Source organism: Marmota marmota, unplaced genomic scaffold (genome assembly GCF_001458135.2).
Source record: "Marmota marmota marmota unplaced genomic scaffold, marMar, whole genome shotgun sequence".
Taxonomy (NCBI): Eukaryota; Metazoa; Chordata; class Mammalia; order Rodentia; family Sciuridae; genus Marmota; species Marmota marmota.
In genome coordinates this window covers 3,320,170-3,339,485 of record NW_026000080.1, presented here as the reverse complement: position 1 = coordinate 3,339,485, position 19,316 = coordinate 3,320,170, and the positions used below count along the sequence as shown (strand labels likewise).

The 19,316-nt window shown below is 33.3% G+C and overlaps 1 protein-coding gene and 1 pseudogene across 2 annotated transcripts in view; one reads left to right on the top strand and one right to left on the bottom strand.

Moving 5' to 3' along the window:
• The first annotated feature begins 1,001 nt into the window (after positions 1-1,001).
• Positions 1,002-2,692, top strand: LOC107158248 (annotated as a pseudogene).
• Positions 2,693-4,993: 2,301 nt separating this feature from the next.
• The window catches only part of Col24a1 (collagen type XXIV alpha 1 chain), a 373,492-nt gene continuing 359,169 nt past the window's right edge, over positions 4,994-19,316 (bottom strand). The window contains exons 57-61 of one of the 2 annotated variants that reach the window (XM_015504738.2): positions 18,306-18,371; positions 17,552-17,720; positions 12,745-12,854; positions 9,819-10,028; positions 4,994-6,455 (exon numbers count right to left, since the gene is read on the bottom strand). In XM_015504738.2, coding sequence (XP_015360224.1) covers positions 6,309-6,455; positions 9,819-10,028; positions 12,745-12,854; positions 17,552-17,720; positions 18,306-18,371 — 702 coding nt within the window. In that variant the 3' untranslated portion in view covers positions 4,994-6,308. The remainder of the gene's footprint in view (positions 6,456-9,818; positions 10,029-12,744; positions 12,855-17,551; positions 17,721-18,305; positions 18,372-19,316) is intronic. The other variant, XM_048814986.1, reaches the window with a different exon arrangement.

The window sequence follows — 19,316 nt, the reverse complement described above, 5'->3', positions numbered from 1 at the left end:
ATGTTTTGGTTTGTGTATTTGTGCTGTTACTGTTATATTCATAAAACTCAAGAAATTATAGGTGAAAAATGTTGTGCTATGATGATATCGATAGAGCCTTTAAACTTGGGCTCAACAAATCCCAAGTAGGATAAAATAAACATGTCATAGATAAATTGTTGAAAGCTACAGAAAGATAAAAAAAAGCTTAAAAGAAGTAAGAGAAAAATGATGTCTTTCAAATTGGAACAACAATATGAACAATGGCTCACTTCTCTATACCAACATTGGGGGCCAGAAGATATCACACTGACATATTAAAACTGCAGGAAAAAAAAAAGCAACTAAGAATCCTATGTCTAGAGAAAATAATTGTTTTAGTCAGAATCACTGTGACAAAAAGACCTGACAAGAATAACATAGAGGAAGAAAAGTTCATTTGGGGAGCAGGGTGACTACTTAATTCTTGGCTGGAGGTGAGATAGCATATCATGGTGGAAGGGTATGGAGGAGGAAAGCAGCTCAGGTCATAGCTGTGCTCACCAGGGAAAAAAAACATATAGACCCCAAAGGTATGCCCCTAGTGACCTACCTCTTCCAGCCATAGTTACCACCCAGTTAATCCATTCAAGTAGATAAATGCACTGATTAGGTTAAAACTCTCACAACTCAATCCTTTCTCTCTAAACTTCCTTGCATTGTTCCATATATGAGCTTTTGTGGACATGTTATGGTTAAAAAATAATAAAAATTAAAATGAAATAAAGACATTCAGAATATTCATCACAAGCTGACCAATACCATAGAAAATGGTAAGGGACATTCTTCACACAAAGAGTAATGATATTATGTGGTAACTTGGACCTACAGGAAAAAAATATTGTTTTTAATTTTTGTATTATTTAAAACACAGTGTTTAAAACAATCATAATCAGAGCACTCAATCAGTGTACTATATTGCCTATGCTTAGATTGGTTTTCCTCAAATTTAATATTTCAAGAACACATTTAAGGGTTCCAACATGGTGGAGCTGACAGTGGAGGGGTGTAAATATAACAGGGATTTCTACAAGGAATTTATCAAAAGTATTCATGAAGATTCCATCACAGTTGTTTTTGAAAATAATTGACAACCAGAATGCCATGTTTCATTTAACAAAATTAAGTTACCACCTGATATAGAAAAAGAAATTAGTAAAGGAGACGAAGTAGAGGTATATTCAAGAGCAAATGACCAAGAACTATGTAGATGGTGGTTGGTTAAAGTTCAGATGATGAAAGGAGAATTTTATGTCATTGAATATGCTGCTTGTGGTGCCACTTACAATGAAATAGTAACATTTGAATGACTTCAGCCTATCAGCATAAAACTGTCAAAAAAATTCTTCAAGTGCACAGTTGATGTTCTTGAGGATCTGAGAGAGGCTTTTTGCTAATGAAAATGCACATAAAGATTTTAAAAAAGCAGTAGGAGCATGCAGAATTTTTTACCCTCTAGAAACCATGCAGCTAAGGATACTGTCTGCCAGTGAAGCAACTGTGAAGAGAGTAAATATTCTAAGTGACATGCATTTGTGAAGTATTCATACAAAGTTGATGCTAATGTCCAGTTATGAAGAGGCCAGTAAGCATTTAGAATGCACGGAACAACTTGCAGCAGCATTTCATGACAAATTTGTTGTGAGAGAAGATTTAATGGGACTGGCAATAGGAACACATGGTAGTAATATCCGGCAAGCTAGGAAGGTTTCTTAAGTTACCTTAAGTTGAACTAGATGAAGATACTGGAACATTTAGAACCTATGGAGAAAGTGCTGATTCTGTAAAAAAGGTTAGAGGTTTCTTGGAATTTGTGGAGGATTTTATTCAGGTTCCTAGGAATCTTATTGGAAAAGTAGTTGGAAAAAATGGCAAAGTTATTAAAAAAATAGTGGACAAATATAGTGTGGTTTGAGTGAGAATTGAAGTAACAGTGACAGTGAGAATTGAAGTAACAGTGACAGTGAAAATTAACTACCTAGAGACAATGAGATGGTTTCATTTGTATTTATTGGCACTAAATAAAAATCATGGGAAAATTTCAAGCTCTTTTAGAGTATTATATTGCTTATCTGAAGGAAGAGGAACAGCTAATCTGTAGGAACACCTACAGATTGATGAATAGCTTCTGACAGACTAGTTCTAGGTCTTATAATGGAAGAGGCAGATATTATAGGGGCCCTGATTACAGCTCCAGTTATGGTTCAAATTCTGAGCTAACTCCTCTGAAACAGAATCTGAATGTAAAGAGCTAAGCCATGGTCATTGGGAGGAGGAGATGATCAGGGAAGCAGACATCAGCGTGACAGCAGGAGATACCCAGGAGGAAGAGGCAGAAGTATTTCAGGGGGGTCGAGGTTGTGGTAGATCACTTGGTGGCAAATCCTCCCACAGTTCTGTGCTCAAAGATCGAGACAGCAATCCATACAGCTTACTTGATAATACAGAATCAGATCAGACTGCAGACACTGATGCCAGTGAATCTCATCATAGTACTAACCGTTTTAGGCGGTCTCCTAGACGAAGGACTAATGAAGATGCTGTTCTAATGGATGGAATGATTGTATCTGATATAGCTTCAGTTAATGAAAATGGGCTAGGCAAAATATGTGATTGAAGAGCATGGTCCTTCAGAAAAGGCAATAAATGGCCCAAAAAGTGCTTCTTGGCAATGAAATTATAAGCTACAGCTTACTCCAGAAGAAGAAAAGATTAATATCTTAAAAAAAGAGAACACTCAAGAAGCAGCAGTCCTGAATGGTGTTTCATAAACTGAAGAAGTTTACAGTTATTTTACATTACATTTACAATAGTGCTTGTATAAGCTTGCCAAAAGATAGAATATGGATCCCCAGTCTTTACATTGCACTTTTAGTTCCTCCATTTGGAATTCAGAAAGGAGAGGGATCCTGAAGAAATCATGTTAAACATACTGTGACACCTACTGTATTGAGACTAGTATATGGAACATTAAAAAAAAAAGTTGCTGGCTATAGGAAATGTTATTTTTTTTTCAAAATATGGCAGAGAGAAGGAGGTGGGTGGGTTCGGAGTCCTAAGGTAATATTCTTTATGAAAGCATTAGCTACTTTTCTTACATTTTCAATAATGTGCTACATTTCTTCACCCAAGGAAATCTAGAATGAAATGCAGTCTAAAATATTTTGCACTGAACTATAATTTTTTCTTTAGTTTAATCTGGAAACCAGCCTATTTTAATAAATGCTTTATGTACAGGAAAATCTGTTGACCAGTGGAAGACTTTTGTTAATGCTCATCTGCAGAGATATTGAATGATATTGGCAGTGACCTTCCTACATGGAGGCTTTGTTTGGTTTATTTAGTAAAGTGTGCAGTATTTAAAAATCAAACATAGCTTTAGTTAAAACACTAAACAGGATTAGTCATATCCATTCAGATGTAACCAGAACTACTGAAAGATAATTTCCAGAAGATTTCTTCTGTATAAACTACATGTTACTCTTCAGTAGAGTATCTTCTCCCTTTTCCTTTTTCTCATTTAAATTTTTTTTTGATTTTGGTTTTTTGATGTACAATATGTTTTTGTATGCAGGTAGTAAATACATTTTGACTTTCAAAAAAAAATCACTTAATACCTATAGCAAGATAGCTGTTCTATGTTTCTTCAATGGCTTCTAGAGAGATCATTTATGCCTCTGAACTATGTGATTGTTGTTGATATCATTATTATTACTTTTGGAATAGAAAGTATAATACATAGACTGAAACTATCACCAGAGGAAGGTCCAAGGAGTTCCCTCAATTCAGGAAGAGGGTAGGGTTCTTAAGAAACACTGCAGAAAGAAATTTAGGGAGGGTCAGGTGAGATTTACTTAGGAAAGTAAAATCTATATACTAAAGGGAAAGAGACAGCATGGGCTTTCTTTAGTGAGAAGCTTCCTTTGGTCTGGCGTTTTAGTATTTATACAGGGACTACTAGAGGTGGAGTCAGGGTGGAGTTATGCAATTTCAAGTTCTCCTTGTGCTTGCACATTGCCCTCCATTCTGGCTCCTTTTTGACGGCAAGGACATGTGATGGCTGGATTGCTCATGAATTGTTTGCAATATATTCCAATGATTCATTTCAACTGTTCATGGGCATTTCTCTTTTGATATTCAATATATCTTTTCTTTTTCTCTGTATCCCCAAATTGATTAACATTTGGGTTGTTTCCATGTTTGGACGATTTTGAATAATAATTCTATGAATGGTGTACTAATATCTGTTGGAGTTCCTACTTTCAATATTTTTAGTATATCCCTACAAGTAGAATTACTGGATGATATGGTAATTCAATAATTAACTTTTTGAGGAACTACCAACCTCTTTTCCACAGTGGCTGCATTCCCACCAGTTACATACAAATCTTTCAATTTCTCCACATCTTCGTGAACACTTATTATTTTCTATTTATTTAACAGTATTGGGGATTGAACCCAGGAATGATTTACTGCTGAGACACATCTTCAGCCCTTTTAATTTTTTATTTTGAGGCAGGGTCTTGCTATGATACTGTTCTCAAACTTGCAATCCTCCTGCCTTAGCAGGACTTAGGACTTATCCTAAGTCACTGTGATTACAGACATGTGCCATCATGTCTGGATTCTAGACCTTATTATTATTATTTTTTAGTTAGGGTCACATTAAGTTGCATAGGTTATTGCTAAATTGCTGAGGCTTTTGTGATCCTCCTGCTTCAACTTCCTGAGTTTCTGGGATTACAGGTATTGACATCCTGTTGAAAATCATTTGATCATTTTTGTCAGAGTTTATTTCTGTGCCATGGCCTCATATTGTAAAAGTAGGAAACAGGCCCAATATTCTTTTTTTAGGTATGTAATGGTTTTCCTAATAATGTAAATATATATGATATAGAATGGCTATGATAGAGGGGCTATCATTCATAATAAAATCACAAGGTAATATAAAAAGAAAAACAAATAACCAAAGATGATTTAAAGCACATTTTTTTTATTATAGATAAGTAAGTGTGGATTTGCTGTGGCTAAAGACATCTTTATAACAGATAAACAGATTTTCTATATAGCAAGAGGTATAATATTTTTCTTTTAATAAGAACCAATATCTCTCTGATAACAAGGAAAGACTGAACTGGCTGAACCTACTTTAAGTAGAAAAGACTTTTTTTTTCCTGGATGTTGTTTTCAAGATTGGTAAACTAAATTCTTTCAAGTCCTAACACATTATATTTAAAGAACAGTAAAAGAAAATTAATGAACACTACAAAAACATGTAATTTCTACAAAGCAGAAATATAATATTTATAATTTAAAACAGCAGCAATTTCAAAATATTTGCTGAATTAAAACTTTTCAAAATATATATACACTAAGTATCATTCCAGATGATCGTGGATTTCTAAAACACTATATCACAACTCCCAATCTCTAACCCAAATCTACTACTGGATGTAGATGGCCTAAAATATTTTTTACAACAATTTATAAAATAACACAAAAACAAAAGAGACCTCCCAATTCTCTTGTGTGTGAGCTCAGGTTATGATGTGTTGGCTTTAATTCCTTATGCACAAAGAGAATTTTAAAATAAAACAAGGACTTCACATAAATAATTGCTTTACTTGTTATTAGGTATGTGACCAAACAACTTAAAATACTAATAATTGAAACGTATCTTGATGTAACCAGTACATACACTCTCAAAGACAAAGATGAAAAATGAAATAAAACAGTCTGCATGAAAGCCACAAGCACCATGTTTTAGAAAGAGCACCAAGCAACACAAAAAGGCAACACGTAAGAGGTAGTGTACCACTGGCTAAGATGTATATGTCCATTGGGACCTGAATACAGCTTAGTATTTGGAAAAATAAGACATATTAGACTGTGGCTTGCAATTTTTAGACAGAAGCATTACACATTTGGGAGCATTAGCCAGTATTGCTCCTCAGTGCTCTGCATCTCCAGCTGTCTAATGGGTACTTTGCTCTCAGTCAAAAAATATAGGATACCCTGAAGAATTCCATGCTTATAAATTTTCAGTTTTAGGGAATTCTATAAGAAAGCTCAGATCAATAAAAATTTTAAAAGAATTAAATACTTTATCAATCATAGTCCTCTAAAAATGCCTTTTCTCCTTCTTAGGAGGAAGTCTTTTCTTCCTGAGATTCTTTAAGATTTAGCCAATGCCTTTATTCCATGCATTTCATAATGACAGTATATTTCTGTTTATATTTTCCCTTCTGCAGCAATTATGACCAACAGCATGAATTCTGCATTAATTCACTTTAGAGAAAGCACACAAAACTGCTTTCAATGTAATACTTCCTTTCAGTTTTGAGATGAGGAAGTTTTTGAACGTCAATCACTGGAAGTTGATTAGGATCCTGGGTGTGAAAAAGGAATTTTGCCTTATGCCAACTGCCATCTTGAATCTGTAAATAAAAACACAAGGCTTTCATGTGTAACTGTTTCATCAGCAGCCATTCTGAGCAGACAGTGCTCCATCAGACATTGAAGATTTGTTTTAAGGATTAGAGATAATGAATAGAAAATATTTAGAACAATGTTTAATATATAGTAACAATTACTATTAATAATTGGAAATCTAGGCTTACTTCTTTCTTTATAATGACATTGTGCTCTAATTTTTCATTTCCATAGGTTAATGCTAGGCTTCTGCTTCTGTTGTCTGAGGATCACTAGACCAGATATGAATTAAAAGGCTGCATAATTCTTATTTATTTATTAGTTCTAATCATTTATACATGACAATAGAAAGCTATTCAATTCATTATACACAAATGGAGCAGAAATTTTCACTTCTGTGGTTGTGTATGAAGAAGAGTCACACCATTCGTGCAATCATAATCGTACCTAGGGTAATGATGTCCACCTCATTCCACTGTCTTTCCTATCCCTTTGCCTCCCCTCCCTTGCCTTGCCTCATCCAAAGTTCCTCCACTTATTCCATGCCCCCCCCCATGGATTAGCATCCACTTATCAGAAAAAACTTTTAGCCCCTGGTTTTTTGAGATTGGCTTATTTCACTTAGCATGATATTCTCTAACTCCATCCATTTACCTGTACATGCCATGATTTTATTCTCTTTTAATGCTGAGTAATATTCTATTGTGTATCTGTACCACAGTTTCTTTATCCATTCATCTATTGAAGGGCATCTAGATTGCTTCCACAGTTTAGCAATTGTGAATTGTACTGCTACAAACATTGATGTGGCCACATTACTGTAGTATGCTGTTTTTAAGTCTTTATGGTATAGAAGGAGGAGTGGGATAGCTGGGTAAAAAGGTGGTTCCATTCTAAGTTTTCTATCTGCTTTCCAGATTGGTTGCACTAATTTTCAGTCCTACCAGCAATGTATGAATGGAAAGGCTGCACAATTCTTAATATGATTAATACTCATCTGTTCTGTGTTCCTGTAATTGTGACCAAGTCTTTAGGGTTAGCATTTTTCTTAGGTAAAAGAAAATGAGCTAGCTTAACTCCTGTACTTTTGGCTGGAAAAAACCAGGCTTGCCTAAGTCAGAAGTAGTTAAATTATAATTATGTTGAATCATCTTTTAGTTTTCTTTCTTTTTTTCCATTCTGTGGCTCTCCATTTATACAATTTCCATCTTTCCTTTTTCTTCCAGGCCTGTTTCTCTTATTACTGTATGCTCTTTTGTTTCTGATAAATTCTGTGGCATAAAATGTTCTATGATGGACAAGATTCAACAAAACAAAATAGAAAACACAATTGACTAGTTTTGTGGAGCTTTTTATTAAGAAGGTTATTCACTTACTCATCACAGTATTATCACGATATACATTTTCAAGTTTGAAGAAATTTTGGAGGTTATTTAAGTTATAAGTTTCATTGTAAAGCAAAGGTCATTGAAGCTCATTGAAGATAAGTTGCTTGTCTATGTCATAAGCGTGGTGTAATAACTAGACCTAGAATTCTTTGAGTAAGACACCATTGGATTCATTCATTAACTCTTTCAAGAAATATTTTTTGAACTCTTAAGTATATTTGGCACAGTTAAATAAGATGTAATCTTCAATTTTCCTATGGTACTTGAAAAAATAAAGATGAATAAATTAATTCTTTAAAAAATTTTTATTTTATTTTACTTTATTTCAGGCAATGGAAGGGTTACTTTATTTTAAGTTAAATTAAGACAAATAAATTAATTTTGGCTTCTGAATTCTACAAGATTCTATAAATCTACTTGAAGAGAAGATATATAAACAATCTCAATAATGTGAACAATGAGTGACAAATTCCTCATTTCTAACTGGAATAGACAGGAAATGCTTCATGAACAATTTACAATTTATATTTGGATTGGTCTTAAAGTATTCCTAAAATTTTCACTTGATTAGAGATGTAGAGAAGGGCATTTCAGAGAAAAGGAAAGGCATGAGTTAAACAACAATAACCAAAACCCCCAAATAAAAAGAGATAGAAAGTACACAGTGGTTGTGAAAATCAGCCTAGCATGGAGGTTAAAAACACAGGCTTTGGCCTGGACAGATTTTAATACAAATTCAGGTACTATCATTTTCCTCACATATAGAACATCCATTACTTAATTTTAATAGGAAAAGTGAGCTACAATTTAAATACTGACTAGTAGAGCAGTCTACAAATATACTCATGTTTAATTGTATAGGGACTAGCAAAATGAAATAAAACTGATTTGCTTCTGTAACTTGTATTTCATGCAGTTTTAAGATACAGAATCCTAGTAGTAAAATCTCAGTGTAGTTTTTAATTTTCATTTCTCGAATTTCTAGAGATGTTGAACATTTTTTTTGTGATGCAGCCACATCAATGTTTATAGCAGCACAATTCACAATAGCTAAGCTATGGAGCCAACCTAGGTGCCCTTCAACAGATGAATGGATAAATAAAATGTGGTATATATACACAACAGAGTATTACTCAGACATAAAGAAGAATGATTTTCTGATATTTTCTGGTAAATGGATGGAGCTGGAGACTATTGTGCAAAGTGAAATAAGCTAAAACCAAAGGTTGAATGTTTTCTCTGATATGTGGAAGCTAATCCACAATAAGGGGTATGTATGTGTGTTGGGGGTAGAATAAAAATTCAGTGGAGTAGACAAGGGGAATGGAAGGAAGGGTGGGATGAGAAAAGGAAAGACAATGGAATGAATCTGACAAATTTCCTATGTACATATATGAATATACCACAGTGAATCTCACCATCGTGTACATCCACAAGAAACTAACAACAACAACAACAAAATAACTATGGGTAAATGGCAGAAAGATCAATAGAGGGAAGGGGGCAGGAGTTGGGGGTGGGGAGGAAAGGAGAAGAAGAGGTATAGGGGACTGAATTAGAATAAGATATATTCCATGCTTTTATAATTATGTCAAAATGGATTTTACTGTCATATACAACTAAAAAGCGCCAATCGCAAATCATAACACTGAAAACACATGAAAGAAATCTGCTTATGTGCTCTATCTTTCTATCTATTATCTATCTGTATATTTATCCATCCTTCCAGATATATATATATATTTCCTATAGGGAATAAAACTTAAGTATTAATACCTGTTTTGCATGTAAAAACCTATGAATAACCAATTTTATATAACACAAGATATAAGCAAATGAATGAGTTTGAAAAATATGGGGTTATAAGACAGGCACTTTACAAGTTACTAGCCTTCTGTATCTGCAGTTTGTAATTAAAGTCATCTTTGTTTTACCAATTTTTAGTCATATTGAACAATTTTAAAAGTGTCATTCTCTTACCTTGCAGTCATCTGAAAGCACTTTAGGTTCCAGTAAAGTGTTTTCTTCAAAAATCTGACCATTCCACCCCTTAAAACGAATAGGCAGTCCTGGGTCACTTGTTTGTGCACTTGTCCACGTGTTTAGACAGTGAATGGTGATGATATGGGTGGCTTCTGAGCTCAGTAAATGAAGGAAGTTCATCTGGACTTTCCCAACTCCAAACTCCAGCTAATACCATAAAAACAATATGTAGTTTATGAGATAAGGCAATTTAGAAACTTCTAGTTTGGGGAAACTTGAGGAAAGTCCTTGAAAGGCAGCCTGAAAAAACTTCTTTTCTTGGAATTTAAGTGCCAGTTGGTGGTATGCTGATAAATGTTTAACCCTAGGCTCTTAGGTAATGGGGTAGGGGGTTGACTTAAAGCATTTTCTGATTTCCTTGTTGAAAATACTTCCAGCATGGTTGATTTCAGACTACCAAGGTTGTGTCACTGAACGTGGAATTGGGATGAGATGTTAATAATAGGCTTTCTTGAGCCTATGTGAACTGGATCTAGAATACCACTGAACAACTACCTATAATATAAAAATGAAGATAATTTTTATAATATTACCTACAATGCAATATAATTCATTTTAGGTTAATGTTTTTCATAAGAATCTGAAATGCTTTTCTTTTGGTACTGGGGATTGAACCCACAGGTGCTTTATCACTGAGCCACATCTCCTGCCTTTTTGTTTTTATTATGAGACAGGGTTTCATTAAGTTGCTTAGAGCCTCACTAAGTTGCTGAGAATGTCCTTGAATTTGGGATTCTCCTGCTTCAGCCTTTGGAGTTGCTGAAATTACAGGCATGTGACATGGTGCCTAGCTAAGAATCTAAATTTCTGTTGATGCCTTCATTTAAGATTTTTTTGTGCATTTCCAAAGATAAGTTATAAACTCTACAAACTTGGTTGAGTAATTTTAACTAAAAAAACTTTTAAGGACAAGCACAAAATTTATTCTTTTTGTTGTCAGCCCCCAAAGTAGTTCTAGTCACATGTTGTTATTAATAAATGTTTATTGAATGAATGAGTACACGAAGAAGTATTAACAAATCAAATTAACAACAAAGGGCAAAAGTGGCTGGGTGTTGGCACACACCTATAATCCTAGTGGCTTGGAAGGCTGAGGAAGGAGGATCCCAAGTTCAAAGTCAGCCTCAGCAACTTTTCTAAGACCTTAAGCAAGACCCTAAGCAACTTAGTAAGACTCCGTTTTAAAATTAAAAAAAAAAAAAAAGGCTTTTGGATGTGGCTCAATGGTTAAGTACCCCTGGGTCCAAACTCTGGTAGCAAGAAAAAGAAAAAAAAAAAAGACAAACTTGGAGCTTGGAAGTCTGATGGCACATTTTTCAGACTTGGACAGGCAAGCAAAATTTTCTGTAGCTCTAGACATTATTATTATTACTACTATTATTATTCTTTTAGCATCATTCAAGCAAAGGGATGGCCATAATATAAGTGAATAGAAATATCTTTCATGAGGAATTTGTATTAATTTTCAAACATAAAATATCAATTATGAGGTAATAGGAAAGAAAAAGCAGCAGCAACAACAACAAACCCCTGAAAAAGAGAAGAGAGGCAAAAGAAGTGCATAAGAATCAAAACATGGAAGGATGATCAAAAGGAACCTTAGGGTTTAAAAAGATAAATCCATTCATTTTACAGATCAGAATCAGAAATGTGTAAAATATTTAACCTGTCTGAGCCTTAGTTTCCTTGCTGGTAAAGTGGGATATTACACCAACCTGATAAGGGTTGTTATGAGGATTAGAAATGACAAATGCAATTTACCTAGCCTAGTGCTAGCTCACAGTATGCCCTCTGCTGGCTTGCAGTTTCATTCCTAAGTAGCACTAGGTCCTCAATTCCCAGACTTCTTGAGGTTGAGTTTATGGACAGAAAAAAATGGGAGAACTGATTCAGCCATCTGAAGAACTGGAATGTGGCCTACTCACTGCTGCTATCTCTTTTGCACAAATAAAATTCCTGAGCCAACTTCCAAGGGAGTGAGGATGATCATGTGGATATTTTGGAGGTAGCAATATCATGTTGTTCTTTATTAGAAGTATATGATTTCCTTAGGAATAGAAGAATCCTTCCCTCTATTTCAGGAAGAATCTAGTGCCTACCACAAGGAAACGCCCCACTTGTGAAGAGGGTAGTTCAACAATAAGCAGCTGGTGACTATACATTTTAGCAGCTGCCTTTTTACGATGGATGAAACACACAAGTAGGCACATTTGTCAGTTCTTTGCCAATAAGAAATAAATCTTCGTAATTTAACACACTGGTTTAATCAGAAAAAGAAAGAAGTGTAGTTTTGATTTCAACATGTAAATAAAACTAAGTTTTAGGTTTTATAGATAGTTGTTATAACATCTATTGTTATACCAAATTCATTTGCATTTATTCTAAATAGTTTATAGAATTATACTTGAAAGAAGTTTTAAATCATATTCAGTGGATGTTTAAAGTAGGATATTTTGTGTCCACACCAAAAAGAGCAAGCTGTTGTGCCAAATTCTTCTTTTATTGATGGAGATGATATAATTTCCAGCAGAACTTTAGGTAATAAATTACTGATCGCAAACCCTGCAGTTCTTTCTAATGTATGTCATGTATAAAAACAACATATGTTGCACAAGTTTTTAAGGAATAAAAAAAACATGATCAATAGAAAAGTCAAACTGAGCCAATCATGAAAACACATAATCAAAATGCCAAATGTCACTGATTCAATGTTTTTAAAAACAAACACCTGTTTCTCATACATGATAAAGAATGAAGAATACCTTGACTTCATGCTTAAAATTCATAATTATGTGAAATGACAAAATTTTAAAAAATAATTGTTTACAGATACTGTGAATATGTTCTAAAATTTAATACATACCTTTGTCACAGAAATAGGAGATAAACATGTCTGGCCACCAGCACTAAAATTACAGAAAACCTCAATAGCATCTGAAGGGCATCCAAGATTTGGATCAATCCAATATTTTCCTATTAATTCATAGTAAAATGCAAAGTTACTTAGGTGTCATGATATGTATAATAAATATAAACTATGATATGTATAATAATGTACTCTTTATATATTACCCCAGTCTTACATGTTAAAATACTTCAAAGATTATAAAAATTTATATTTAGTGAATGAATGAAAACTGCAAGAATTGTAAAAAACTGACACTGAAAACTGTATTTTTCAGACACCTATTTAAGGGCATTTCATGATTATAATCACAATGATAGAATAACTGAATTTATTGCTTCATACCACAAACAAAAGCTCAACTAAAAGTGAACTGTCTAAAGTTAATTGAGAAATTAAAGTTAATGAGGTATCTGTTCTGTATTATTATAGAGTTAAACATAAATATTTTTTTTGTGTATATATATATGTGTATATATATAAACAACTTTAATTTCTCTAATGAAAGCATATCTTTATGAGTAATGCTAATAATTAAAAATAGAATAAAACAGTTATTTTTGGGGTTTCAGAAAGAAAAATGTTCAATTAAATGGCCATCATTTTCTGTGCTTTCTTGAGATTTGTAAGTGGGAAAAACAGAAGTGTCTGTAGTTAGGGTAAGCCTGCCAATCTTTGTATCCACTGAGTGCCCAGGAATAAATAAAGGCCTCAAGTCAGATTAGAGGAAATACTTAGACTGAAAAGCACTGTGTTAGCATCTTAATTCCAGAATAATAGACTCTGAATATTGAAATAGGATTATATTTCAAATATGAAGGATAAGAGTTTTTTAAAAAGGCAGTCCCAGTGTCTTTCATTCAAAAGGTAAAACAACTAGTTTTTGTCAAATGTCACTTTCTATAATAGGTAAGATGCTTTTCCATTTCATCTTTACCACATAGATTTCTCTAGTTCATCATGGGCTTCCTCTAACTTTGAAAAACATCCTTTAGTTATTTTCCTCGTTCTTACTCTACTAATCCTCCAAAATGCATACTTGCTGAATAGGTGGCATAAAGGGTAGGGACTGTCCTCTAATGTAGTGATTTTCAAATTTTAGAAAATTTTGAACCATATAACAAAACACATATGGCTGGGCCTTATCACCCAAGTGACCAATTTATTAAGTCTGAGGTAAGGCTTGAGAATCTGCATTTTGAAAAAAAATCTAATTCTGGTCCACAGAACACATCTGGAGAACCACTAAACTGTTGAAATATAGAAGAATGGGGTAAAGGACAGCCACCCTTCTTAGTCCCCTTTCCTCAGGATTCTGAATATTTTAAAGTTTGTAGAAATTATTGCTGGATTATTCACCAGAATCTAATGTAGCCTTCCAGTCTTATCTAAGGGAGTCAATATAGATCTTTACTCACCATCTTTTCTCTTCCTAGACATGCTTTACTCCTACTATGTGAGCTAATATCAATTTTATGAAAGGTTTTCTATCAAGCAAACTCTCATTGTTATATGAGGGGGAATACTTTGATTTTAGGCATTGTGTTGTACAATGACGAAGTGATGGGGATTCATAACTTCTTTTAAGATATGTGGAGTATAGATAACATTTTATATCATAATATATTTTTTGTGAGCCTAAATGTTCTAACTTAAAACTGGCTCTCCCTTGAGGACACTGCTTCCCTTGTAACCCTTTCAACTTCTGCAACAACCTCTATAACACTGTGCCTGGAGGTTGGAAGGTGTCCTTTTTGCTAACTGCAGACCATTTCCCCCCCCCTTCTCCCTAAACACTCATCATGTTATATCACCCACTGCCCCTTCCTGGTGAAATCAATGAATGTTTTTTTTTTTGAAGATTTTAGCTTCTGGCTTGTGATGGCTTTCAGAAAATCTATTTATGACCTAATTTTTGAATTCTTGGTAATTATAAATCCATGTGAATGATACTTCCAGTAACCTGGCTTCTCAGTTCCTCGCAGTGTACCATTCCCCCTTAATTTACCACCAATAATCTATCCCATAACTTAAACTATTAACTCTAAAGCCATACCTTAGCCTTTGTTATTACCTGCAACTGTATCTCCTTCATAATTTTGCCTCCCTTCTCTTTTCAGCTTAATCCCTGTAATGTCTTGACTCTAGTAATTCTTTGATCCTATCAGGACCTGCTACTCATTGATACTATCACCTTTTCATGTCCCTCATGAGCATTTGTTTACTTCTTTTTTTACCCAGCTTAAAACCCATAGTTCTTTACTATAAATATTCAAAATATTGGCTTGAAAGTTCCTCACTATTTTGTTAGCTATTTTATGCTTTTAAATTTAAAAGAATTTTTGTTTTGTACAGGTAATTTGAATTACTTCATTTCTATCATTTTCTCTTAAAATCTGATGAGGTTTTAATCACTACCATTTTTCTAAATGGTTCTTAGTGAAGGTCATCAATGATCTCTGAAGTGCTAAATCCAATAGTTTTTCTTTTTTTAAGGCTTTACCTTGTTGACATTGATCCAGTTGATACCTTCCTCTAAACCTTTTCTTAGATTTCCAAGATACCACATTTGTCTGGTTTTCCTTCTATCTTAGTGATTGCTTCTTCTTAATTTTATTTGCTAATTCTCTTTCACCTCCCTAATCTTTAAATATTAGATTGCTTTAGGACACAGTTTGTAGACCTCTTTTCTTTCTTTACCTATGATTTAGGTAATCTTAAGTAGTTAAGGTATAACATGAAATTTATATTATGAATGTCATTCATAATTTTTACCCCTGGCCTCTCTTGACCTCTTACTGGAATAGCCAATTACCCACTTGACAGTATTACTTGAAAATCTAATGTCAAACTAAATGTCTCAAACTAAATATATCTAAAATTGAACTATTATCTTCTGTCCACAGTTCCTTCTCTTGAAGTCTGATGTCTTCTCCATTTCTACTAACAACAACTCCACTCTTCTATATTCCAAAGCTTAGAGTCATTTTTTTACCATTCTATATCTTTCATAGCCCACATCTAATTTGTCAACAAAAACTGCTGGCTTTACCTTGAAAACAGAATCAAAATTCTGACCATTGCTGACTATAGAGTTGATTACATGGGATCAACTGATCCAGCTGATCATTATCTCTTCTGGGTTTGTTCATTTTTTTTTTCCCTTTCCTGGGTGATTTCAATAGCTCAGTGCTTCTACCCATGTCCTCATTATATCAAGTAGAGCAATACTTTAAAAATCAAAGCATTATATCAAGTAGAGCAATACTTTAAAAATCAAAGTCAATTTATTTCATTTCTCTGTTAAAAAATTTCCAATGGTTTCTCAAAAGTTGGAGACTTTTGAGTAGTCTAGCAGGTCCTACACAATCTGGTTTCTTGATATCTTTCTGACTTAGTTTCTTATAAGTCTTTAGGTATACTCTTCCAGTCACACTGGCCTTCCTGCTAAACCTAGAACATGCCAACTATATTCCCTGGCTCAAGGCTTTTACATTTGTGCTTTAAGTCTGGAAAGCTCTTTCCTTAGATTCCTGGAGTTTGCTCTCTTTTCTCCTTCTTACTGCTCTCAAATGTCACTTTCTCAGAGAGGCCATTTTATTTGAAACTACACTCTCCACTCCACTTTTTATCCTGTTCCTTTTCCTGTATAACTCTTGTCATCTCCAATGATGAAAGTATTTGGGGACCTAAAGACCTTTCTTTGTACACATTTCACATCACTTAGCTATTTCTCCTATAAGAAAAGACACAATTTAAATTTTGATTTTATACTGATTTTATTTAATTTATGCTCTCAAATATGGGAAGGAATCAAGCTTACAATCATTATGGGCGGTTATACTTATAAATATTATTTTAGTTTTTATATTGATATAGGGTAGAAAGTATCTATAAAAGTTAAATATTTTATTAATATAAATAGAGTGAACATTTCACTGCATTTCTAGAATTAAAGCATGTTTTTTTGATATGAATATATAAATGAATGTGACATGTGTATTTGTATATAAAAATTAAAATTAAAATAAAGACTACTAACCTATGAAATAACATAATCTAGTTGTTTTTCAAATTATCATATAGTTAATGTATTATTGAGTAGAGTTTTTAGAAAAAATGAAATAATATTCATTATACAGTTGACTTCAGACCAAACAAATTAAAATAATAGCAGAGTTTCTCCAATGTAGGTGATGTCTGCTGTTCTTGGTTTAAAAACTTTCCTTGATGGTTTTACTCTAAATTTGTTTTTGCATTCCTTGTTAATGCACTTGAGATTATCTATATAAGGATGAAAAACTTCTAAGAATTACAAACCATTCCATCTTCATGGTCACTGATTCTAGGATGGGAATTTAAATTCTGTTTTGTACAAAAACTATACTGTTAGAAAGCATAGTGGAAGGGGCTTTATGATATCCTTCATGATACTGTCAACTTTGGTGGTCCTGTATTACCAAGTTCTACAGATGCTCCTGTTGGTCAACCCAAAGGCCAGCTTTATATATTTTAATTTTTAATATGAATGTGATACATTCCAAATACAAAATGTAAGCAAATGATATAGCTAGGAGTGGGGTGACATCAGAAATATTTCTTCCTCTGGGTATTTGTTTTTGTTTTTATGACATTAAAATGGCTTCTGCCAGTGTTTTATCAAAATAACTAAAGTTTGGAATGAATGTTTTGTAAATTTCAAATGCACTGAAATGATGGAATTAAGTTAGACATCAATCAGATTCTGGGGAAATTAAGAACTTACCATCTGATACTTTGTGTTCACAGTTGAGCAAATCTTTGCAGATTCGTGCTGGGTTATCTCTTGTGCCAAGGGGATTCTTGATGCTGTGTAGTAAATTGCTAAGGTAGTTCAAGGTTTTGAATATCTCTGCACTGTGGTCGATTAAAGTCACTTCAGTATTCTGGTAGCTCTGCCAAGTCATCATAAGAATCATATAAGCAGTAAAACCCTAATGACTATCATGGAAGAAAACTGTGTTCCTAGTTGTATATAGTGACTTGGGGGTAGGATGCAGAGAGTGGTTTATATTTAAGCATAACATATAGTATATGTTTTATTGACCTTGATCCTACAAAGAGATTAAATTTATACTTGAAAGTTTAGTTTTCAAGCTGATATAGACTTAAAAAGAGTTATTATGCCTACTGTATAATGCTTTTTAAGTTACACTTTGAATAAAACAAGTTTAAATAAAGGTGATGATAGGTTATCTCATTTTAAGAAATATAGTTAATTTCATTTAACTGTTTTCTTCAATGGCACCAAATTCCTTACATGTAAGTCCTTAACAACATTACATTTTTGTTTTAACTATTTTCCTTATAAAATATCCTATGCATATCATGTTTAATTATACTTTGTCCTTGAAAATGGGTTCATGTTTTCAATCTGTTTTAAATATAGTCTTTGAGATAATGCTACATTTTGGCCTCCAAAAATTCCTGTTTAATTTTTATATTGATATTGCCAATATAAATAAAGTCAGATATATTACCTCCATCTGTAGAGCAGTATTTGATTCAATCAAGGCTTGAATAGCAGCATTGATATCCATTTGTTTCTGTGTAAAACAAAACCATTTGAAATGAGCAATAAGATCAACACTGAATGTTCCTCAAGTAAAGGCTGTAAATTCTGAAAGCACTGCTCTTAAAGTATACTAACTTATCTGAAAGGAATTTGTAACTCTATGGTTAGACAGATTTTGCAAATATTGCCTGGCTATCAAAAGGACAATATGCTTCCTTTATCCAGATCTCAAAGGTCTCCTAATTAAAATAGGACCAAAATCTAGAGCCCTAATATGAAAAACTATTTGTGCCTGCTTCAAAAAAACACACATACACTATTACTCAGCTGGAAGAAGAATGAAATATAATCCCCTCACTTAATAAATTGTAAAGTGAACAATAAATAACTGTAATAATTTTTAACAGTTACATTCTTGGAAGGGAAACAGAATAAAATACTACTGTCCTGAGGTAGTCACCACATTAGTTTAATCTGATACTTCTGTGGTCTTAAAAACAATTTCTGAAGTTGGAAAATGTACCATTAGTCCCAAAAGAAATAATAAAACATGAATCCAATCTACTCCTGTATTTAATAAAATATATTTTTAGAGAAAAATTCAGCATAACCATTAGTAAAAGTATTCCTGTAATTAAAAAAAGTAAGCTAGGAAGCTAAGAAACATGAGTTGGGAGAAGATTTTGGGAAATGACATCTGTGTAGGGGACTCCAGCAATCTAATTTCTTTCAGGATGACTATACTGCTGAGATACCTTTTTTTTTAAAAAAAAAAAAAAACTAGGAAATCCATACAATAGAAACCGTTTTGAACAGTCGATAATCTGAAAGACTAGTTAAAATGATGTAACAATCAATAAAATGCACTCTTCCTTGCCTCAACATGTGGTTTTCATATTGGAAAATAATTGATTCATTCTGTATGTGTGTGTGTGTGTGTGTGTGTGTGTGTGTGTGTGTGTGTGTGTGTATATAT